This window comes from Choloepus didactylus, chromosome 4, assembly GCF_015220235.1.
Source record: "Choloepus didactylus isolate mChoDid1 chromosome 4, mChoDid1.pri, whole genome shotgun sequence".
Lineage (NCBI taxonomy): Eukaryota > Metazoa > Chordata > Mammalia > Pilosa > Megalonychidae > Choloepus > Choloepus didactylus.
This window is the reverse complement of record NC_051310.1, coordinates 124,358,417-124,383,653: the sequence shown is the minus strand read 5'-3', so window position 1 is coordinate 124,383,653 and position 25,237 is coordinate 124,358,417. Positions and strand designations below refer to the sequence as shown.

At 35.2% G+C, this 25,237-nt stretch overlaps 1 protein-coding gene across 5 annotated transcripts in view; it reads right to left on the bottom strand.

Moving 5' to 3' along the window:
- NEDD4 (NEDD4 E3 ubiquitin protein ligase) overlaps positions 1 to 25,237 on the bottom strand; it is a 194,979-nt gene that overhangs the window by 48,675 nt on the left and 121,067 nt on the right. For all 5 annotated transcript variants that reach the window (XM_037833882.1, XM_037833883.1, XM_037833884.1 and 2 more), the window contains one exon: positions 1,253 to 1,303. In XM_037833882.1, the coding sequence (XP_037689810.1) occupies positions 1,253 to 1,303 (51 nt within the window). The remainder of the gene's footprint in view (positions 1 to 1,252; positions 1,304 to 25,237) is intronic.

The window sequence follows — 25,237 nt, the reverse complement described above, 5'->3', positions numbered from 1 at the left end:
ACAAATTGCAGCCAGCCTCACAACTCAGTCTAAAACTAGCTGAGTAGATGGCTTGTGGAGCCAAAAGGAAGGTAAGAAGAGAACAAGTGGGTAACAGTATAGAGTGTAGTATGTTGGTACCCCAAAGGAATATGTTAGCAGGGCAGCTTGGTTAATGCACAAAGATGATTCTAGGAGAACAAAAATATAAAGAGCCTGAAAAATAAGACAGGACTGAATATATGTATTACTAAACGCTTATGACCTCTGAAGACTACACAGAGCCAATAAATTCACTCGAAGGAAAGATACAGTAAAGTTTTTTTCTCTTTATTAAGTTCAGCAGCCCTTTGTCTGTTTTTAATACCCTTTTTTTTTTCTTTGCTGTATTTTGTACTAACTACCCATTCTGTCTTGAAACTCTTTTCAATTTCATGGCATTATTTAACTTGATTCTCTTCCTGCCTCCAATGGCTTATCTTCTCTTTCTCCTCTGATACACCCACAATGACTGCAATTCAGGGCTTAGCCCTCTGCCTGTATCTCTCTTATGTAGAGAGCCCATCATTCTCAGGGATTCTTCTGTTACTCTGACAATGACAACTCTCAATCCTTCTAGTCCCTTTTCCCTATACAATTTATTTTCATCTCTCTTTCAGCTGCCCACTTCAAACTTTCATTTTCTCCTCTTTTCTATTTAAATTCAATATGTCCAATAATAAATTCATTGTGTTCCAAAACAAAATGGATTTATCTTTTCTACTTAAGACACCACTCTTATCTCCCAAGTTCAATCTCTATTATCTTTATTTTTGTTTTCGCTGTTTCAACCTCCATGTCAAATGCCTGGTTCAATACTGTTTTATCCCAAAATGTCTGTTTTCCTCCATTGCTTTCAGCTTAGTCCAGATTCTCAGTGTTTCACACCTACATTGTTGTAAACTATGTTAGCTTCCTTCTGTGAGCCCAGGCTTTCCCCACTCTAATTATTCAGTTGAATAATTCTAAACTGAATTTCCTTAAACAAAGCTTTCATAATGTTAACAAATTTCAGTGGCTCCCTATTTCTTACTGGGGTTCATGTAAGGGTGTCCTGAAGATAAAACTGAAATAGAAACTTGAGATAAATTTTCAAAAAATAATATGCTTAAGAATTAATAGCAGTATACATTTTATAAATAACATTTACATTAATGATATTGTGGATCTGTAAGAATTTATTAAATTAATAAAAATTAACACAATAAGTAAAATCATGGACATCTATACCAACCGGTAATGGATAAAGAGGAACATCCACTTGACCTAGGAAATCATCTCTTGTCTACAAGAGAGAGGAGAGAAAATAAGATTAGTGACATGCTCAGTTCCTTTAGAAGATTTTGATTAGTTATTGCCCTCATCTATGGAATATACAGAAGACTTCTTTTAATCATATGCAACATGAATGGAACATAAGTGGAAAACATAAGGTAATGTGGTACTTTTGCTAATGGCAGAGTAGCATATAATATATTGATACTTCCACAGATAATAGTTATATATTCTGACAAAATATAAAACACAACTATTTGAAAGCACTGAGAATGACCAAAAGCATGCAGAAACTGGAGGGGAGAGGAGTCAGTTCTTGAAAAAAGGAACTGTACTGGATATAATTCATATCTATATGGCTTTCACCTGGTAGTAGCCACAGTTGATATGGTATGGAATACTTACAACTTAAGCCATTAATCTGAAATTCAAAGGATCTAGTTTTGGGGTTGACAGAATAACTAGAAAGTGAGGGGGAAATCCCAGAAAGGAAGCAGCTACAGAAGAAAGAGGCCCCCCAAATTTTTGTATAAACACTATCTAATCCCCAGTTAATCCATGAACTGCACATGTGAAAGGCAACAGCTGGAAGGCTGAAAGGACTGAGCAGAAATTTCAGTAGATGTTCACTGAAGGGGAGACAGCATTTGGAGTTTGAGTTCAGCTAAGTTAACTACCTGCTGGAATAAATATCAACACTCTTCTGAGAAAACAAAATTCATAGTCTCCATAATGTACTATACACATTGTCTAGCATACAATAAAATTACTAGACATGCAAAGCAATAGGAAAACATGACCCAACATCAATAGAAAAAGTAATTAATGGAAACTAATCACAAGATGACCCAGATCTTGGAAATGAAAGTAGCTATTATAAAGATGCTCAAGGATTTAAAAGGAAAATAAGGTCATAATGAATGAACTGATGGGGAATCTCAAAAGTGAAATGGAAACTATAAAAATGAATCAAATGTGCCTTTTACATTTGAACTGAAGAATACAATCTATGAAATAAAAATCAGTGGATTTGCTTAACATGAAGATGACTGGAGAAAAGATCAGTGAACCTGAAGATACAGTGGTAGAATTTATCTAGTATGAAGAATGAAGAGGATTTATGGAAAAACATCAAACAGTCTAACATGTGTAAGTGGAGTTCCAAAAGGAGAGAAGACTGAGAATAGGGCAGAAAAATATTTGGGAAAACAAAAGCTTAGACATTGGTAAATTCAGCAAACTATAAAGAAATTGTGGGTAGGGACATCATCATTAAATTGCTGAAAACAAAAGATAAAAGAGAAAATCTTGAAAGCAGCCAGATAAAAACAATGCAAATTACACATAGGGGAACAATAATACAAATGACGGTTGACGTCTCATAAAAACAATGGAAGCCAGAAAACAGTAGAATGACATTTATTAAGTGCTGACAGAAAAAGAGTGAACCTAGAATTCTGTATTTAGCAAAAAATATCCATCAAAAATGAAAGCAAATTAAAGAGGCTTTTGGATAAATGAAGTTGAGATAATTTGTCACCAGAAGACTAGCACTACAAGATATGCTAAAGGAAGTTCTTCATGCTGATGGTAAATGGATTTAGATGTAAAACGAGGAATGATGAGCACCAGAAATGGAAATTATGTGGGTAAAAACATACAACACCCTCCAAATCATCTCTTAATCCCTTAAAAGATGAAGACAAATTCACTACAAAAATTAATGGGTCTAACATACATATAGATATAATACCAATGGCCACAACGCACAAATGACAGGAGGAGAAAATTAATCTATATTGTTGTAAGACTTACTCTTTAAATGAAGTGATATGATTATAAGTTAATCATTAAGTTAATCAGAGCTACAGCTAAAAAGGCAAGAGAAGAATTAAAACAGCATAAAAATATTTGATTAAATCAAATAAGGCAGGAAAAGAGAAACACAGAAACAAATAACAGATGGGAAAACAGAAGTAAACAGCAAAATTTGAGAATTAAATCCAATCATATGACTTACTACAAACTAAATACTCCAATTAAAGACAGAGATTTCCGACTGAATAAAAATGCAAGATCAAATTATATGTTATCTACAAAAGACACATTGTTTCAGTATTTTAAAATATTCTTAAAACTTTTATTATTTTTTTCACTTTGCATTTTGAAATAATTTCAGACTTAACAAAAAATTGCAAAAATACTGCAAACAATTTTCATATACTCTTCATCCAGCTTCCTCAAATGTTAACATCTTACATAACCATAGTCAAGGGCAGTTTCATGCCTAGCCATCTAGAATGAAGCTCCCCAGTGATAAAGTAGTGATTAGTGGGTGCCACAACAAAAAAGAACCATCCTGACTGAGATGGATTAAGTTTAGGAACATGTTTTAATGTGATACATACAACTCCAAACCACCACAGTGCTTGAAAATGAATGAAGTAAAAACATACAGAAAGCAATGGAGAAATATCAAATGCATAATCATAGTTAGAGATTCAACACTTCCTTCTCAGTAATTGATAGAATAGAAAAAATCAGTAAGGATATATGACTGAACAACACTATCAACTACCTTGACATAATTAATATTTATAGAACTCTACCCCCTAATAACTTTAGACTACATATTCTTTTCATGTGTATGTGAAATATACACCAATACAGACAATATGCTTGGCCATGAAAATTAGTCTGAATAAACTTTTTTTAACCTTTTATTTTGAACAAACTTACATGACAGTTGCAAAAATAATACAAAACCAACCATACAGAAAACTCCAAAATACCCCTCACCAATTTTAAAGATTTTGCCACATTTGTTGTATCATTCTAATTCATCTATCATGTATCTTTCTCAACTTTAGAAAGTAGATTGTGTGTACCATTCTCTTTGAACACTTAATACTTCCATGTACATTTTCTAAGAACAAGCATATTCACTTACATATCCATCTTAAGTATAGTTACCAAGTTCAAGAAATTTAACATTCACATAAAGCTTACAGTCTATATTCCAATTTTTTTCATATGTCCCAATAATATCCTTTTGAGACTTTTCTCTTCCATTATTAGATCCAGTTCAGTGTCATGTACTGCATTTAATTGCCACTGTCTCTTTAACAACTCTTTATATACAACATAAGCTTTTCTGTCTCAACCACTCCCAAGCATACCATTTAGTGGGATTAATCACATTCACAATGTTGCCTTCCCCTCCCCACCAGCTACTGTCAGAACTTTCCCCATCACCCCAATCAGAAACCCCCACATCCATTAAGCATTAACTACCCATTCCAGCTCCCCACCCACCCCCACAACCCTGGTAACTTTTACTTTTTGCCTCTATGAATTTCCATATTGTAAATATGTCCTATAAGTGGAATCATATGATATCTATCCCTATATGTCTAACTTATTTCACTCAACATGATGTCTTCAAGGATCATCCATGTAGTGGCATGTATCAAAACTCCATTCTTTTTAAAGGCTGAATAACATCCCATTGTATGTATACACCATATTTTGTTTATCCATTCATCTCCTGATGGACACTTGGGTTACTTCCACCTTTTGGTAATTGTTAGTAATGCTGCTATGAAAACTGGTATACAATATCTGTTTGAGTCCCTGCTTTCCATTCTTTTGGATATATACCTAAATTATCAGCTAATATGGTAGTTACATGTTTAACTTTTTGAGCAATCATCAAACTGTTTTCCAGAGCAGCTGTACTATCTTACGTTCTCACTATAATGTACTATGGTTCCTATTTCTCTGCATCCTTCCCAGCCCTTATTTCCTGTTTTTTTATTTATTTATTTATTTTTAAACAATAGCCATTCTAGTGGATGTGAGGTAGTATATCTCATTGTGGTTTTGATTGGCATTTCCCTAATGTCTATTGATGGGTACATCTTTTCATGCGCTTATTGGCCATTTGAATATCTTTTTTGGAGAAACATCTTTTCAAGTCTTTTGCCCATTTTTAAATTTGGTTGTTTCTCATTTCATTGTTTAGTTGTAGGAATTTTAAATATATCCTGGATATTAAACCCTTATCCAAATATTTTCTCCTAGTCTGTTGTTTATCTTTTCACTTTCTTGATAATGTCCTTTGATACAGATAATCATTTAATTCTGATGAAGTCTAATTTATCTTTTCTTCCGTTGCTCATGCTTTCGGGGTCATATCTAAGAATCCATTGCCCAATACAAGGTTCTGAAGATATTTCCCTACGTTTTCTTCTAAAAGTTATATAATTTTAGCTCTTATTTAGATTGATGATCCATTTTGAATAGAATTTTGCATAAGGTGTGAGGCCGAGATCCACTTTCATTATTTTGTAAGTGCAAAGCCAGTTTTTCCAGCATCAACTGTTGAAGTCAGTAAATTTTAAAATAGTGGGATCTTACAAAGTATATTTTCCCAAAATGGTATTAAATTAAAAATCAACAGTAACAAGATTATGGAAAGCCCCATTAGTTGAAAATTAAATAACTCATTTCTGAATAACCCATGGACAAAGAAGAAATCACAAAGAAAATAGAAAAATATTTTAAAAAATGAATAATCAAAATTTGTGGGATGCAGCTAAATCAGTGTTTAGAAGGAAGTTTATAGCTCTAAATGCTTATTTTAGATAAAAAGGAAAGCTTAAAACCAATTATCTAAGTTTCCACTCAAAAAGCTATAAAAAGATGAGCTAATTAATCAGAAGTAAGTAGAAAAGAGGAAATAATATGGAGTAAAAATCAATGAAATAGAAAATAGACAAACAACAGAGAAAATTCACAAGACCAAAATTTGGTTCTTTGAAAACATTAATAAAATTGATAAAACTCCTAATAACACTGATCAAGAAAAAGAAAGAAAGCTCACATAAGCAATGTCAGGAACAAAAGATTGGATATCACTAAATACCCTAAAGACATTAAAAAGACAATAAGGGAATATTATAATCAACTTCATGTCAATAAATAAACACATAGTTGAAATGATCAAATCCCTTCTAAAACACCACTTACCAAAACTGACACAAGATGAAACAGAAAATTTGAATAGTTCTGTATCTATTAATTATATTGAATTTGTCATTAAAAACCTTCCTACAAATAAAACTTCACGTCCAATTGGTTACACTGGTGAATTCCAGCAAACACTTAAGGAATAAATGTCAGTCTTCTACTTACTCTCAGAAAATAGAGGATGATGGTACATGCATTAGGGTTCTCCGCAGATACAGAACTGATAGGAGATACATTTATTTGTATGTGTAAATATTATAAGATTTATTATAGGAATGGCTCATGTGACCATAGGGATCAGCAAGTCCAAATTCTGCAAGTTAGGAACTCCGATAAAGGCTTCAGTGAATTCCCCAGGAGAAGCTGGCTGGGTGAAGAAGAGAGAGAAATTTTTCTTTCTGACTGCTGAATTCATCAGTTCTCCCTTTAAGGCCTTCAAATGATTGGATGAGACTTCTTTCATTGTTGAAGGCAGTCTCCTTTGTTGATTGTAGATGTAATCAGCATAGATGAAATCAACTCACTAATGATTTAAGTCCATGAAACACCCGCACAATAAAATCAGGCCAGTAATTTCCTGACTAAACAACTGGACACCATAACCTAGCCAAGTTGACAAAAGAACTCAATCATCACAGTACACTTGCCCATCTCTTTTTATGAAGCTAGTATAATTATGATACCAAAATCTGATAGTCATTAGGAGAAAAGAAAATTACAGGCCAATGTGCCTCATGAACACAACACAAAAATGCTTTAAAATATATTAGAAAATTGAATCCAGTGATATATAACACAAAAATGCTTTAAAATATATTAGAAAATTGAATCCAGTGATATATAAAAGGATACTGTATCATGACCAAGTGAGATTTATCCTAGGAATCCAAGGTAGGTTTAATATTAGAAAATCAAATCAATCCAATTTACCACATTAACAGAATAAAGTACATATGATATCTCAATAGCTACAGATAAGGTATTTTACAAAAACTGAGGATAAAAACTCTCAGCAAACTAGGAATAGAAGGAAACTTTGTTAATCTGATAAAGGGCATCTACAAAAAAACCCTATACTTAACATCACACTTAAGGGTGAAATACTGAATGCTTTCCACCCAGCAATTAGGAATAAGGTAAGGAGATTCCACACTTAACACTTCTATTCAACATTACACTAGAGGTCCAACCTAGTATAATTAGGAAAACAAATAAATAAAAGTACCAGAGGTGAAAACATCCCAAAGGCTTTTAGAAACACAAAATAGATCATACACAAAAACTGAAACACAAGAGAGTAATGCCTTAAACATTGTGGGAGAAAATAATTCCTACACAGAATTCTATACCCAGCCAGACTATCTTTTTCAATTATTTAGGTAGAATAAAGACATTTTTAGACACTGGTGTTCTCAGGAAGGTACTGGAGAATATACTTCACCAAAATGAGGGAGTATACCATAGTAAGGGAAATGCAGGTGATTCTAGACAGGAGCAAAGCAAAGGGATTTCCCAGAATGATAGGGAAGGGAACTCTCAGAATAACAGTTGTGTAAGACCTACAGACCAACCAGGGCACAGTGAAGCACAATGACAAAAAGCTCATGAAAGGAGGTTTCCTAGAATAACAGGAATAATCATATCCATCTAATAGGATGTTGTAAGAATTAAATAGGATAAAACGCATAAAATACTTCGCATAATGCCCAGCACATAGTAAGCATCTAGTAAGTGTTAGCTACTATTATGTTTTAAAATTCTGGATTCTACAATCACACCCCTGCTCCCTTTCCCCTGAATTAGTCTGTGGACATTTCAAATAGGTTCATACAAAAAAGGAGCATGGCTAGGGAATGAAGCCTAGCAAATTAGGGGCCATATTCCTATTCCAAAACATAAGTTGACAATTTTTGAAATGGACAAGTTAGCTTTCTAATTATACTCCCAAGCCTGTGCTATCATACGTTTCTTTATTCCTGTTTTATTGCAAGTAGATTTTATACCTCATAAATCTTATCTTTAAGAAGATATAAATAAGCAAGTACAATACAATGAAATATAGTAAAATCTCAATTAACCAGGAAGACTGAGGAATGAGATATTTTGGTTAACTGAATTATCTACTTATCTTAGGTTTACGTTTACCCAGGAAAAGAAATAAAAACACTTCTTTGCTTCAGTCTTGTTGAATAGTCTTGTCCTTAGTAAACTGAATATACTGAACCTCTATCTGTTTAGTGATTCAAGACCTTGCAGTGCTTTAAAAGCATGACTGTGATCAACTATCATCAGTGTAACAAAGCTATAGGACAGAGTTTCTGAATTTGGGCACTACTGACATCTTGAGCCACATAATTGTTGTGGGGGCTATCCCATTCATTGTAGGATATTTAGCAGCATCCCTGACCTCTACCTACTGGATGCCAGTGGCACCCCTGACCCAGTGGTGACAACCAAACACGACTCCTGACATTGTCAAATGTGCCCTGGGAGGGGGGGCGGGAAGCAAAAGTGCCTTTGATTAAGAACACTGCTATAGAAGGGAAAAGAGAGACTCTCAATTAGTATGCAAAAACCCCTCCCTATTTCTTTTTTTTTTTCAATAACAGCCCTATTAAGATATAATTCACATACCATACAATTCAACCTCTTAGTATGTAAAATGTTTTTATTATTTTCAGAATTGTGCTGCTATCAGCACAATTAATTTTAGAATAATTTCATCACTCCTCAAAGAAACCCTGTACCCATTAGCAGTCACTCCCCCCAGCCTACACAACTGGCAATATACTTTCTCTATATATGAATTTGCTTATTCTGGGCATTTAATATAAATGGAATAATATACTTGTGTCTTTTGAGATCAACTTCTTTCCTTAGCATAATGTTTTCAAGGTTCATTCATATTGTAGCAGAGTACTTCATTCCCTTTTTTATTGACGAACAATATTTCGTTGTGTGGGCATGCCATATTTTACTAAGCCATTTATCATTTGATGGACATTTGGGTTGTTTCTACCTTTTGACTATTGTGAATACTGTGACTATGAACATTTGTGTATGGGTTTTTGTGTGGACATGTGTTTTTATTTCTCTTGGGTATATATTTAGGAGTGAAATTGCTAGGTCATATGTAACCTTTTGAGGAACTTGTTAGACTGTCTTCCAAAGTGGCTGTGCCATTTTACATTTCCACCAGCAGTGTATAAGGGTTCCAATTTCTCCACATCCTTGCCAACACTTGTTATTATCTGTCTTTATTATTATGATTATTATTATAATCATCCTAGAGGGTGTGAAGTGGTATCTTATTGTGGTTTTTTTTTTTTTTTTTTCATTATGTAGAGAAGTTTTATTTAGGTGGCACAAGAGTGCAGGACTAAAACATTCTTTCACCTTTATTTACAGACAAGCAGCCTTAATTTTCAGCCTTTCACCCCTCTTTAAATGAAAGTCAGCCTCATCAGAATGCAGAGATTAACCAAGTGGCTTATTTGGAAATATGAAATATAATAGTGATAGCCACCAAAATGCAAAGCTTTCAAGAGTGTGTTTTTTTAAAAGATAATTTTCTATCACCATAATTTGTTGCCATTCTTGGGTCCCTGTGGAAAGAAAATAAGATGGTCTTAATTTTTAAAGTCATTCTTCATCTGTCGTCAATTTCTTAGAACATACATATTTTTCTTAAAAAGCTTTTAAAGAAATTCAGTCATTAAAAAGAATTTAAATTGCACCTAGAGCACCACTTTACAGAATACCATAAAACTGTAATTATGGTGCTTTTAAAAAGTCAACTTGTTAAAGAAGAGGTGATGGTTTCAGTTTTCCATAGGGATCACATGTAACACTGTAGGATTCCATAAGGATTTTCCTCCTCCGGTGGGCAGGGCAAACACTCAAGGTGTGAATGAGACACTATATTCACTTTTACAGACTTGAAGAACATTTACTGATGAAACCTCATGTTTTAAGTGACAAGGTATTTTTTTTTAACTAAGAGGAGAACCCAGAAGTACAATTCACTTTGTTTAAAGCAGACAGGACAAACTAAGGATGGATTAACATCTATTACATTCCATGTCCCACACAATATAATCTTTGACAATCTTTTCAAAGAGTTTCACTTTACTTGTGGAAAGTAGGGCCAAAAAGCCAAGGACTGCCCAGGAGACATTTAATCTTAATGCCCTCAGAAGAAACCTCAATTACTGATAATTGCACATTTCAATCAATATTGCTTTTCAAGAAGTTATTCTGTGAAATTCTGTGATACCGGGACCTTTCAAACTTCAATTTCCCTAACCTTTCAAACTTCAATTTCCCTAATCATCGTGAGTCAACATTGAATTTGTATTAAACATGGAAGGTGGTCAAGATTTACCTCACAATAAAAAGCTAAGGACTGTTGCTGCTTATATGTGGAAACCTATTCATTTGCAGAAATATTCCTCTCTCTACCAAGTGGCTAGATGACCCCACCCTCCCTCCCCTGCAGAGGACCATTTGTCTTTTAAAATCAAATCACAGCTGCCAACAAAATAGGATTTATCAAAGAGTTTGTTCAGTCATTCATTCAACAAGTATTTTTGGAATGCTTATTACACACCAGTCCCTGTTTTAGGAGCTTGTGATATAGCAGTGATAAAAAGTACCACTCTCACAGATCTTCTCCTTACCTTGGCCTAGGAATAATTAAAATAAACTAAACAATGAACACATTAAAAAGATGTTGTAATACTCTGCCTCTAAGAGCTAAACTAATTCTCAAGGATCACAGAGGCCTTGCCATCTAGCTCACTCGTAGATAGAAGAGGAGATTCAGTTAACAGTGAATCATAAATGTGCAAACAATACCTGCCATGCATTTCTAAAGTTTCTAGCTTTCTCAGAGTACAACTACAAAGTAGGAAAAAGCATTTTACAAATGTTATGCCCACCTTGCCCACACTCCAGTGAGGCTGAACACTTGCTTGTATCTAGAAGGAGCTAACGCCTTATGGTCAGGGAGAGGATAGCAGTCAGTGTGGGCTGCCGGGTCACTCTAAGCCCACTGCTGCCCACTCTCTTGCTGACCTTGTTCAGTCTGACTCTGGAAAATCAAAGGCTGTCACTCAAAAGACAGGGTCCACTTGAAAAGCATGCAAACATGACATAAGTAATCAAACCTATGGCCAAGTCTTCTTGTGGGAGGAAGCCACTTCTGACAAGGGCAAGGGGAGGCCCCATTCTCCTTGTGGCAAGATCTTCAGCCCTTAGAACACAGCTTCTTACCCGAGATGTGGGGACTGTAACAACCTATGAAGGTGCATTTATAAATGTGTGTCCATCTGAGGAGAAGGCCCATAGCTTTGGACAGATTCTCAAGGGGGTCTGTGATCTCCCAAAGTTCAAGAACCTCTATATGAGAGAGAGGGTCTCTGCCTGTCCTTTGGTAAAATAAATGCGCAGATAGAATACTGCTTTCAGAATGATCCGTCCAATCCCCCATTGTAGCAGTGATGTTACAAATCCGATTTAGCAGCCTTTTATCATGGTTTTGATTTGAATTTTTCTGCTAGCTGATGATGCTGAGCATCTTCTCATGTGCTTGATGGGCTCCTGAACTCTTAAAACTATTTACTTATAAATCTTTCCTACAGCTTTCTTCTCCATTGCAGAGGCTGTGACTGATCACTCTGGGACAGAAAGAAAACCGATCCTGTCCCACCACCCTAAGAAATCACCTGTTTTGTTGTTCCATCTTCTTGTTCATTGATTGTATGTTGTGAACAAAAGCATAGGAAAAAAATCTCACAAAATGAGATTTGACTCTCAGATTTAAACTGTTATATAAAAATACATTTTAAAAAAAATCCTTGCATCATGTGGTCTTCCTTCTTTAAAACAAGTGATCTGAAATGAGTTTCTTAACTTATATTTAAAATGAAATGACCCCTGAGAGTTATATTTCTTCTGTTAGAAGAATGAGCACATTTTCCAAACTAAAAATCAATATGCATGGTCTGACAAGGAGATGGAGAATAAGAAATTGGGAGATATCCTGGAAAATCTAGGACATATGGTTGCTATAAATATAGGACAATTAGAGGTTCTTTTTCCATTTACAAAGGAAAAGTAATAGTTTAAAATTCATTCCTATGAAGGCAAGTCAGTCTGTGATGTTCATTACTGTTTCTCTAGCCAACCAATTGTTCCAAATTCTGAATATTAAGGATTTCTTTGCAAGAGTTATTTCCTATATTTGACTGCATGCAGCTTATTTCATAGAGCAAATGTGCATTTAGTAAAATATAAGTAACTTAAGAATGCCTGAAAATCTGAAGAAGAATTTAGAACAGCAGGTGATTTTAAATAGGACCGTCTGTCGTGGACACAGATTATGCAGTAAATAATGCTTTTTTTCTAACATTTTAAAGATATGAATTTAAGTTTCTTAAAGCTATCTTTCGAGCACGAAAATAGAAAAAATACAAATTACCATTTCTGTATGACCAATTTTTGTATAACTTCAACTAGAACTATAGATGGCTCTAATTTCAGGAGGACAAACTACTATTGATTTTGATAAGGCTGAATGTTCCGCTTTAACAGAATCTAATGTACTAAAAAAAAATCAGAAGTTTTAAAACATAAGTAAATCATCACAGTTTTGAAGTTTACATTGCTTTAAAAAGAGTTTCCATTAAATTTGAGTTACCAGTAATTTCCTGGGGTAAATCCATTGTATAAAGCAACTATGAAAGGAAGAATTGCTTTCTCATAACCAAAGCCCAAAAATATAGCCAAAGTTTTCTGCTGTAATATCAAACTTCTTATTTCAAACACACTTTTTAATCCTTAAAAATGAATTTTATAAATGTACATTAAATACAGTATAGTGTATGGTATTTCACTTTTCAGACTTAATTATCTAAACACTTTTCTCTCATTTTCTAATCAAGATATATTTTAAGTAATTTTAAAACATAGGTAACACATATACAGGGTACAAAATTCAAAAGGATTGCCAGGTCATATGTAATTCTATACTTAACTCTCTGAGGAACCATCAAAATGTCTTCCACAGCAGCTACACCATTTTACATTGCCTCCAGCAATGAATGAGTGTTCCTATTTCTCCACATCCTTCTTAACAGCTGCCATTCTAGTGGGTGTGAAATGGTATCCTATTGTGGTTTTGATGTGCATTCCATTGATGGCTAATAATGTTGAGCATCCTTTCACGTGGTTTCTGGCCATTTATGTATCTTTGGAGAGATGTCCATTCAAGTTTTTTTGCCCATTTTTAATTTGGGTTGTTTGTCTTTTTGTTAAGTTGAAAGATTCCTTTATATATGCTGGATATTAAACCTTTATCAGATATGTGGTTCTCAAATATTTTCTCCCATTGTGTAGGCTGTCATTTTACTTTCATGATAAAGTCCTTTGAGGTACAAAAGTTTTTAATTTTGATGAGGTCTCATTTATCTAATTTTTCTTTTGTTGCTTGTGCTTTGGGTGTTAAGCTGAAGAAACCATTGCCTAATACAAGGTCCTGAAGATGCTTTCCTACATTTTCTTTTAAGAGTTTGATAGTTCTGATTCTTCTATTTAGGTCTTTGATTCACAATTGCACATCGATGTTCAACAGCAGTATTATTCACAATTGTAAAAAGGTGGAAGAAACCCAAATGTCCATCAACCAATGAATGGATAAAGAAAATGTGTTCTATACATACAATGGAATATTATGCAGTCGTAAAAAGAAATGAAGTTTTGATACATGTGACAACATGAATGAACCCTGAAGACATCATGTTGAGTGAAATTAGCCAGACATAAAAGGACAAATATTGTATGATCTCGCTGATATGAAATAATTAGAATAAGCAAACTTACAGAGTCTGAATCTAGAATCTAGGTTACCAGGGGACTTGGTGGAGATAGGGATGGGAAGTTAAGGCTTAAAATGTACTGGGTTCCTATTTGGAACAATGGCAATGGATGGTGGTGACGGTAGCACAGCACTGTAAACATAATTAATAGCACTGAAACATATATCTGAATGTGGTTAAAAGTGGAAATATTAGGTTGACTATATGGTAACAGAATAAAAATTAAAAAAAAAAATCGATGGAACTATAATACACAGTGAACCCTAAGTTAAACTATGGACTATAGTTAATAGCACAATTATAAAAATATGCTTTCATCAATTGTAACAAACGTTCCACACTAATGCAAGCTATTAATAATAGGGTGGTATATGGGAATCCTGCATTTTATGCATGATTTTTCTGTAAACCCAAAACTTCTCTAATAAAAAAAAAACAAGAAGAAGCTATCCAATTCTACTCTCTGTACTCCAAAGAGGCAAGAACTGTTACCATTTGTCTCAGGGTGTGTTCCTTCAGAGCTTTTTTTAATATACTGCTTTGCATCTTGCTTTTCCCTTGCAACATTCTCTCTAGGGCCTTCTGCAATATCTGTACATATAGAGATGCTTTACCTCTTTAATGATTATATAATATGCCATTGCATGGAACACCAAATTTTATTTAACTAGTTCCCTATTGATGGACATTTAGATTGTCTATATTCTTAGCCATTACAAACAAAGCCTCAATGAATAAAGTTATATAATATCATTTTGTATATATACCAAGTGTGCTGGTTTGGATGTGTTATGTCCCCCAAAACACCATGTTCTTTAATGCAATCTTGTGGGGGCAGAGGTATTAATGTTGATTAGGTTGGAATACTTGGATTAAGTTGTTTCCATGGAGATGTGACCCATCCAACTGTGGAATTATTTCCACGGAGGTGTGACCCCACCCATCCAGCATGGGTCTAGATTTAATCACTGGAGTCCTTTAAAAATGCTGGCACACTAAGAGTCTCCCCCTGAGTACCTCTTTGTTGCTCAGATGTGGCCGTCTCTCTCTCACTAACTAAGCCACCTTGGCAGGTGAACTCACTGCCCTCCCCACTATGTGGGACCTAACTCCCCGGGATGTAAATCTCCCTGGTAACACAGGATATGACTCTTGGGGATGAATCTGGACCCAGCATCATGGGACTGAGAACATCTTCTTGACCAAAAGGGGGATGCGAAATGAAACGAAACAAAGTTTCAGTGGCTGAGAGATTTCAAATGGAGTCAAGAAGTCACTCTGGTGGACATTCTTATGCACTATATAAATAACACCTCTCAGGTTTTAATGTATTGGAATAGCTAGAAGTAAATACCTGAAACTATCAAACTCCAACCCAGTAGTCTGGACTCTTGAAAATGATTGTATAACAATGTAGCTTACAAGGGGTGACAGTGTGATTGTGAAAACCTTGTGGATCGCACTCCCTTTATCTAGTGTATGGATGGATGAGTAGAAAAATGGGGACAAAAACTAAATGAAAAATAGGGGAATGGGGGGATGATTTGGGTGTTCTTTTTTACTCTTATTTTTTATTCTTCTTCTGATTCTTTCTGATGTAAGGAAAATTTTCAAAAACAGATTGGGGTGATGAATGCATAACTATATGATGGTACTGTGAACAGTTGATTGTACACCATGGATGACTGTATGGTATGTGAATATATTTCAATAAAACTGAATTTAATTAAGAAAAAAAATGCTGGCACAGATCCAGAAGCTAGCTGGCTTAGTTCAGAGATGCCTGGAGTTGTGAACCCCTGATGCTGGCTGCAACTTAGAGATGCATTTTGAAGATGGCTGTTGAAAGCTGATACTGACATTTTGGAGAACGCCATTTTGAAATGCAACCTGGGAGCACGCAGCTGCCAGCCACTGCCTTTGCAGCTAACAGAGATTTTCTGAATGCCAATGGCCTTTCTCCAGTGAAGGTACCCTATTGTTGATGCCTTACCTTGGACACTTTATGGCCTTAAGACTGTAACCAAATAAACCCCCTTTATAAAAGCCAATCCATTTCTGGTGTTTTGCAAAATGGCAGCATTAGCAAACCGGAACACTAAGATAATTTGTATTTTGTATAATAAAGGTGACTGTAAACTAATCTGAAATAGAAAAAGATCTCAATGACCCATTGAATGAAAGTTTCCTGAGTAACACAAAAAGCATATTTAAGTTATCCTTTTTCAGAACAAAAAGTCTGCATTTGAATTATCTTGCTAATAACACTGAGTCTTCATATAGTAGTTTTCAAATTCTCTACATGCAAATGTCAAGATTCTTCTGTATAGGTCAACTAACTCTAAAAAATGAATTAGCGGCAGGGTAAAAAAGAAACTGCATAAATTCATAGCCATAAAATATTTCAAAGCATTGTTAATCATATTTATTTAAATTAAATAAAGAAATCAAGATATTTCAGAGATAATAAAAGCCCAGCACAGAGGTAAAAGCTCTGAAGCTGAGACACAAAAAATAAAATTATATAAGAACCTCTTGGTTTAAGGTATGTGATGGTTAAATTCATGCATCACCTTTGCCAGGTTATGGTGTCCTGCTATTTGGCCAAGCAAGCACTGGCCTGATTGTTACTGTGAGGGTATTTTGTGGGCTTAAATAATCAGTAAGTTGACTGCATCTGTCCCTGATTACATCTATAATCAACGAAGGAGATTGCCCTCAGCAATGAGAGAAGTTTCATCCAAATCATTTGAAGGCCTTACAGGGAGAACTGCTGATTTCAGCAGTCAGAAAGAATTTCTAGCTCTACTTCAGGCAGCCAGCTTCTGGGGAATTCACTGAAACCTTCATCAGAGTTCCCAACTTGTAGCCTGCTTACTGAATTAAGACTTGTCAATCCCTGTGGTTGTATGAGTCAATTCCTATAATAAATCTCTTAATATTTACACATGAACACATATATCCTGTCACTTTTGTTTCTCTGGAGAATGCTAATATAATACATGGTAGAATTTAAACTCTATTTTTACTACTTATAGGTTAAAAGGCTAAATGTTTTCTTGATTTGAACATACAAGAATTAGATATTTGAGTTGGAGGACATTTGAGTACATGTGAATCTCAGAAAAATAAGCACAATTTATATGAATGGAACAATTTATAGTATTTTTATAAGGAACATATATTTCTTGCTTTCAAAACTTTATAAGAATATTATTTTTAATGAAGATCCTTCCCTTCAAAATCTATCCCTCATCCTAGATACTATAAAATAGAAAAAAGGATTTTGAAAACCACTAAATTTAACTACTTTATAAATTGAGCTAATTTATTAAGTAAAATTGTATATGCATAGCTTCTACCCTCCTACTTAGAATTTATTGACTTGCCCTATACCATCATAGGTTTTTTAAAAACATTTTTCTAGAAGCTCAAGATTCACTGATTCAATCTTTTCAGCATGTCAACGGAAAAATGGTTTTAGCTAAACAATATAATCTGATCTATGTATAAAATCACAGGGCCAAAGATTTTGCTCAGCTCTGGAAACTGGATGTCTTTGCTTAAAGTGAACATTCAAGCTTTTGATTTGCTCAGTCAGCCTGTCTGGTAGATTTTGCCATAAGACTGAAATTGTACTCATCTCCGTATGTTTTAAAATTTAGTTTATAATTTACTGTAAGGGGTTTCAAATATACATTTCAAAATATACATTTTTAAAATTTGCTGCACAAGGAATCCAAAGCAGACAAGGACTAACAGGTATCAGAGGCTGTTATGTCGAATCTGAATAGGATTTTACAATGATTTTCAAAATTAACAACTGAAAACAGCCATTGTACTTTTAGAAACAATTTATATTGTATGCCTCTAAATTAGATAATTATAAAAGATGAGAAAAGGGTTTTTCATTTATTTCAACTCTTCTCCCCCCTCAAAAAGGGGAGAAGGGGTGTATCATCAACTTTTCCCATTGTTTCACATTTATATTTCTAAGCAAAGGAAAATAACAAAGGGACTAAATGTATAAAGTTATAATTTAACCACCTAATACCCACAGATAGATAAGTGATAACATGCTCCTCATTTGGAGAGGAAACCAATTCATTCTTGATGAAAATAGAAGAGTCTCAGAGATTCACTCTTCTGAGCTCCAGTAAATTATGATAGCAATCTTTTCACTCTAGGAACTTCTGTCAGGCTACCAGGTGGAAGAAAAAAGTAAACTTTTTAAAAGATGGAAATTAATTTTCTCTGGTGAATCATTTCTATAGTATAAATGAGAAGTATCTAGCAGATAGCTGCCACTGTTGAAAAAAATAGATACGGAATTCACCTTAATTCTAAGAAATCTAGGAGCTGTATAAACTTTCAGAAATTTAATTTTGAAACAAGTAAATTTGAGATGAACTAAAGACATCATTTTAAAATGGATAAATGGAAGCTGTGGTAGCTGAGGAGAGTATTCTGGAGGCTTCTGTGCCCCAACCTAACCTAGAGTTTCAAAAGATTCAAGGTTGAGTTACTCTGTTCCAATGGTTCTCAAACTTCAGAGGGTATCAGAATCACCTGGAGGAATTTCTATAGCCAGGCTGCTGGGCCCAACCTCCAGTAGGTCTGGGGTGGGGCCTGAGAATTTGCATTTCTTACAAGTTTTCAGGTGATACTGATGCAGTCGGTCCTGGAATCCCACCCTGAGATCCACAGGTCTACCCAATTCTTGGACAGAATAAGAAAGCGAGTGAAAAATTACTGATAACAGCTGAAGAACAGGACATCAAACTGATCTATTTGTATCCTGCCTACTTCCAAATGGATTGGGTAGTTTTAAGAAAACACAGACATTGTAAATTAAGACATTGAATTAAACCACAGAACAGAATCCCTCTGAAAGAAGCAAAAAGGAGTCAAGTATCTAAGTACTTGCATTTCTTTCAAATTTAAATTGCTTGCACCAATTAAAAATATATACTTATATTCTAATTATGGCAAAACTCTGTTCAAAAATCTCTCAAGACTCCTTAGTGCATAAACATCATTTTCCAAATGTGCTCCGAGGCATAAAAGATCTGCTGGATTTTAAAAGAGTTCAAAGGTGGTCACATAGTTGGGAAGTTTGGTTAAACCAACTTCAAAAGTTTATTTAAATTTACTGGTATGCAATGTGACATTCCAGGAAAACACAGTATGTGGCATTTTACAAACTTATAAGTCAATGGGATAAGTTGTATATGAGGCATCTTATAGACTGGTGAGGAACACATTTCCAGAAATACTGGTCCAAAAGAAAAACTATCAATTCCTTAGCATGGGATTCTAAGCTCTATATTTGTTTTACTAGTCTACTTCGCAGCCTGTAAGGCTCCCCACTGGAGTACTCAGCCTTTGCTGAAAAAATCCTGTATTTTGCCCTCTCAAACTGACTTTGCTCCCTCTTTCTGAAACATTTCTCTCTTATCTCTGCCTGTATAAATCCTATCTATTTTATCAATGCCATTTTAATGAAAGCTTTCTTGATGAGACTAAAATGCTTATTTCCTCTTCTTTTTCACATAGCCTTATATCTGTTTTAACATCTGTATAATTCTCTTCTACTCCAGCTTGACAGCAAATTTCTTGAGGAATTGAGGTCAACATATGTTAGTGATTGGCTTCTGTGGCCAGGCTCTGGGCTAAGTGTGGCTCCTCATTTCTTGGTGTTGACAAACATACACATACAATTAAAACGTGTGTAGAAATTGTGACGGAAAAGTACAGAAGACTATGGATATACGCAGGGTGGGGGACTGGAGCTGGAGGAGGGCTTTAAGAAAAACTTTTATTTTTCTTTGTATCCCCATGTACCTTGCTGTTATAGATATTTAATACCTAGAGATAAATTCCAAATTATTCAACAGTTTTACAAAAAATTTAAATATGATTTACTGGAAAATCAAGCCATTATCTTTGTGTCTATTAATTCCTCGTAAAAACGCACTATTTATTCCTGAGGAAATATTCTATGATGTGGAGGGAACTTGTCAGGAAGAAAATAGACATAGTTCTAAAGAATTATGAAACCAAGTCAGCAATGTAACAGGAAATGGTACAATATCAAAAGAAGATGGCAACAGGCACTAGGTTCTTTAGGTCCCACTTGACCATTTCGAAAGGGTCAGAGCCTGTTCAACAGAGTTTGTGTAATAATTGTAAAGGTCAACTGACCTGCCCACTTCCCTGTAGTCTTACTGCCTTTTTCAATATGGACTTAAACTTGGCTTTCTGCCACCAATTTGATAACCTGGTAATGCCTGGACTCCAGGCTGGTTTATTGACTCTGCCCATGTTTCTCACTGCTTTGACTATGGCCTATGTTCTTGGATCATTTCCTGGCTTTTCTACCCCAGGGACTAAACTGTTTTCTTCAAGTAGTAGGAGGTCGTCTTCTCTATGAAGGTGTGATACAACCTTTTTACCAGCTGGTCCCAGCCTTTCTCTGCTGCTCCTGACCATTTCTGTCCCCTAGTGGCCATTAGTCACACTCTCATCCCTGGCATATGCAATCCACCACTTGTAATCTACATAGTTGGTCAAGTCTGACAGACCAGACTATTTTACATGAAGCTTTCTCTAAATCCAGATTAGTACACAGGTACAAAGTATTATTAAATCCCATGAGATTACAACCCTCATCTCCTATTTATACTACCCCCAAATTAAAAATACATCTATAAGAGGTGAAAATCACTTCTCAACTCAGATGGACTTAGATTTGGATAAAAACTACCCCATGTAACAGTTTAAAAACAATCTAAGCACATTGAAACAATGTTTAAGTAAAGATAAAAATTCCTGGAGGTGATGTCATCAAGATGGCAGCATAAGACATCCCTGGGAAAGTTTTCTGTCAGAGACAACTAAATCAGAGGGTACATGCCACTCTTTTGGAACTCTGGAGAATGACAGAGACTGGAGAAGGACTCTATAAACACAGATTCAAAGAAAAAACCCCACTAAAAAAGAGGTGGGAGATCTGTAACTTGGACCTGCCACTATGGACCCCTCCCCAGTACTTGGTCCCGCAAGAATTAAAGAATTAAAGTCTAAAAAGGAACATATGGGGTTGAAAAACACAATAATGGAGATTAAAAATACACTAGGGAGGGGAAAGTGTGGGAAGATGGTGGAATAAGAAACTCAAGGAATCAGTCCCTCCACCAGAATAACTATTAAACAGGCAGGAACTGTCTGAATCTACTATTCTGAAAATCCACAGTACAGTAGAACACTGTACAGCATCCAAGGAAGAGCAGGAGGAAGAGGCTGGTAAATTTTGGTAAATACCAGTAAATTGTTCTGTGTGGTGGATACTGTCATCCATCCCACACTCTTGCAGCAAGCAGCAGTGGGGTCTGGCCGCTAGTGTATTTGTTTGTGCCAGAGTGGTACATAAAATCCAGCTTCCCCAAATCTGGGGTAACCAGCACGTTATGATCACCGATCACAGCTTTTGATTAGCTACTTCAGATTGCTGGGCCCAGCTCCGAAGGCAGCCCAATTATTGTACCAACCGACCCGAGACAAGGCAGTGAAGGAGACTTAAAGATGGTACAATTTCTCAGAGCTGCAGAGGACAGTTGAAGGGCTGCATTGGCTGGACAGGTTGTAAAAGCACAGATCTGGGGAACTGCAGAAGAAAATCCTGGCGCCCTTCTTGGCCTCTCCCTCAGCCCCTCCCCAGGGCAGTTTGGAGCAGGCCCTAGGAAAGAATGACTTGGGAAACTCTTCTCCCATGTGCACCCCTCCCAGAATTCGCCCTCCAGACAAAATCAGCTTGAGACAAAAAAACAGTGTAAGAAACAATTGATTTGGGCTCCTGGGGCAAATGCTTACCTGCTTTAAGTCTACAGTGGATCACATAGGAGAGGGAGAAGGTCAATTTCCTGGGAAGTAAAGGGAGTATTCAAACTCCTGAAAACAGGGGAACTCCTAAGGCCATTAGCAAGCATAAGCCCAGGACAAAAACAGGCCCAGGAAAGACAGATCCTACACTTCGCATTTGCTTTGGGCTGACCTTCTTGATAGGAGGGCTGAATGCTGAAAGAGAGCACCAGCCAACTCAAAGTCAATTTGCAAAGACTGTGAAGGGTTCTTTTTTGCATTGGTTTGTTTGTTTTATTAGATCCTGACAATCAAGAAAATCTCTGTCATATCACCAGCTGGCAACACAACTCAAGAAACAGACTCCTCAGGGAACAAATCCCAGAGTTAACATTTAAAAATATTAAAGTACAGTGTGCAACGAAAGATTACAAGACAAAAGAAACAGGAAATGGTGGCCCATCCAAAGGAAGAGAATAAAAATCCAGAGAACATCAACAAAGAGAAAAAGACCAAGGACATATTGGACAAAGACTTTTAAAAAATGATTTTAAGTATGTTCAAGGAAATGAAGGAAAATACAGAGAAAGAACTATAGGATATCAGGAAAACAATGAATGGAGCACTGTAAGAGTCAAGGTACAGAGTTATTGCTATTGAAGTCAAGTTTGTATCAAATCAAATATGATCGCTGTATATTAGGATGTTAAATTTTAACCCCAGGGTTACCACAAGAAAAATATATGAAAAATATTTCCAGATAGAAATGAGAAATACTAAATAGAGTACAAAAAATACAAAATACAAAAAAAAAATAAAATAAATATGCATATAGGCATTAATGGAACAATTAAGAGGCAAAAAAAGGCAAACGAACAAATACTAAATATCAAAATGACAGAAGAAAGTCCAGCATTATCAGTAATTACTTTCAATGTAAATGGACTAAACTCCCCAAAGGGTAGAGATTGGCGGAATGGATAAAAAAGCATGACATAACTATATGCTATCTACAAGAGACTCACCTTAAATTCAAAGACATAATTATGTTGAAAGTGAAAGGATGAAAAAAAATTTACCATGTAAGTAGTAACCAAAAGAGAGCTGATGTATCATACTAGTATCAGATAAAATAGACTTTAAGTTTAAACTGTCATGAGGGACAAAGACAGTCTTTATATAGTGCTGAAGGGGTCAACTCCACAAAACATAACAATCATAAATATATATACACCTAACAGCAGAATTGCAAAATATATAAGCAAATACTGACCTATTAGAAAGGAGAAACAGATGGTTCTACTTTAATTACATTAATTAGTTAACATTAGGAGATGGCACAGTAAATAGTAAGTGCTGGAAAGGATGCAGAGAAATAGGAACACTTGTACATTGTTGGTAACAATGTAAAATTGTGCAGCCACTATAGTAAACAGTAGGATGATTCCTCAGAAAGTTAACTACACAATCACCATATGACCCGGCAATCCCACCTCTAGGTATATACCTCAAAGAATTGAAAGCAGGACCTCAAACAGACATCTTCACAGTGATGTTCACAGTGGCATTATTCACAACTGCCAAAAGGTGGGAAAAGCCCAAGTGTCCATCAACAGATGAATGGAAAAACAAAATGTGGTATATTCATACAATGGAATATTATTCAGCTGTAAAAAGAAGGGAAGTGCTGGTACATGTTAAACATGGATGAACCTTGAAGATACTGTGCTGCATGAAATAAGCCAGACACAAAAAGACAAATACTGTATGATTTCTCATATATGAAATAAGCAGAATAAGCTTCTTCATGGAGTCAGAAACTAGAATACAGGTTAACAGGGGCCAAGCAGGGGAGGAGAATGGGAAGTTAATATTCACTTGGTATGGATTCTCTATTTGTGGTGATGGAAAAGTTTTGGATGATGGGGATTGAGACACAATTTAGCATATGGAATTAACAACACTGAAATGTATATTCGAAAAGGAAAAAAAGGGAAATTTTAGGTTGTATATGTTACCACACACACACACACACAAAACCTATAGAAACATACCACATAATGTAAACAGTACACTAAAGTTAATACATGATTATAATATTATTTCATGAATTGTAACAAACATACCACATTAATGCAAAATGTTAATAATAGAGAAAACTGTGTGTGCGAGAGAGGGTAGATGGGAACTTAGTACTTCCTACATGATGTTTCTGTAAATCTATAACTGCTCAAAAAAAAAAAAAAGTTTGCCATATTGTGCAGGGCCCATCAAAGCCTTACACATAGTAGGAGGTCATTATTTAGCTCCATATTATATTAACTGCTCCAGTTTCCAGGTTAAGCATCTTGAAGGTAATTGAATCTGGAATTTGTAAGTTAATAAAGTTCAACTAAATGTGTTTCTTCAATGTATTAAACAGCAAATAGCATTAGTGAGTCTGGAGAACAATGTTAACAATTCAGGATTTATTAAAATTTTTAGTCTACAGACTACTTTAATGAGGTGATTCTCTTGCAAACTACCAAATTATACTTCCTCAATTCATGCACAAACAGCCTTGAAGCTACAATCATCTGAATTCCCTGATCCATCTCAGATTAATTTCAACCAATTTGTATGTGTTCTTTGTTTTCCTTGACTAGATGGCTCCACCAAAAGCTGGGACAGTGTCTTCTATTCTTTTGTACTTTACAACTAAAGAAAGCTAAGAAGCAAAATCAGCTTATTGGTTTTTTGATAGTGTTTTCCTGAATCGCCAATAAATAGTATTAAGCACAAATGATGCCCAGTGACTGGTAAAAATATTCAAAGACATATTCTCAGTACAATTATGCACTGTGAGAAAACCCAGAGGGACTGGCCAAATAACTAACAAATGCAATAATCAATGCTCAAACGATTGCCAAAGTGGTTTGTCTTTTTATACTTCTTCTTTTATAAACCTTGCTAAAGACTACTTTTTGTAATGACAGAGTAAAATGTTTTCTCTAACAATTTTACTTTTTGAAATGAATAACCTTTTCTCAGATTCTTTTTAATACTTCAGAAGTAGAAACCAAATTTTCTTATAATTTGGTTACCTGATTATCTGATCAAATGTAAATTTAGCTAATGTAGAAACAGGTCTTAAAATTTCTCCTAGGGTTGAAAATGAATGTACTTTTTGTTGAAGA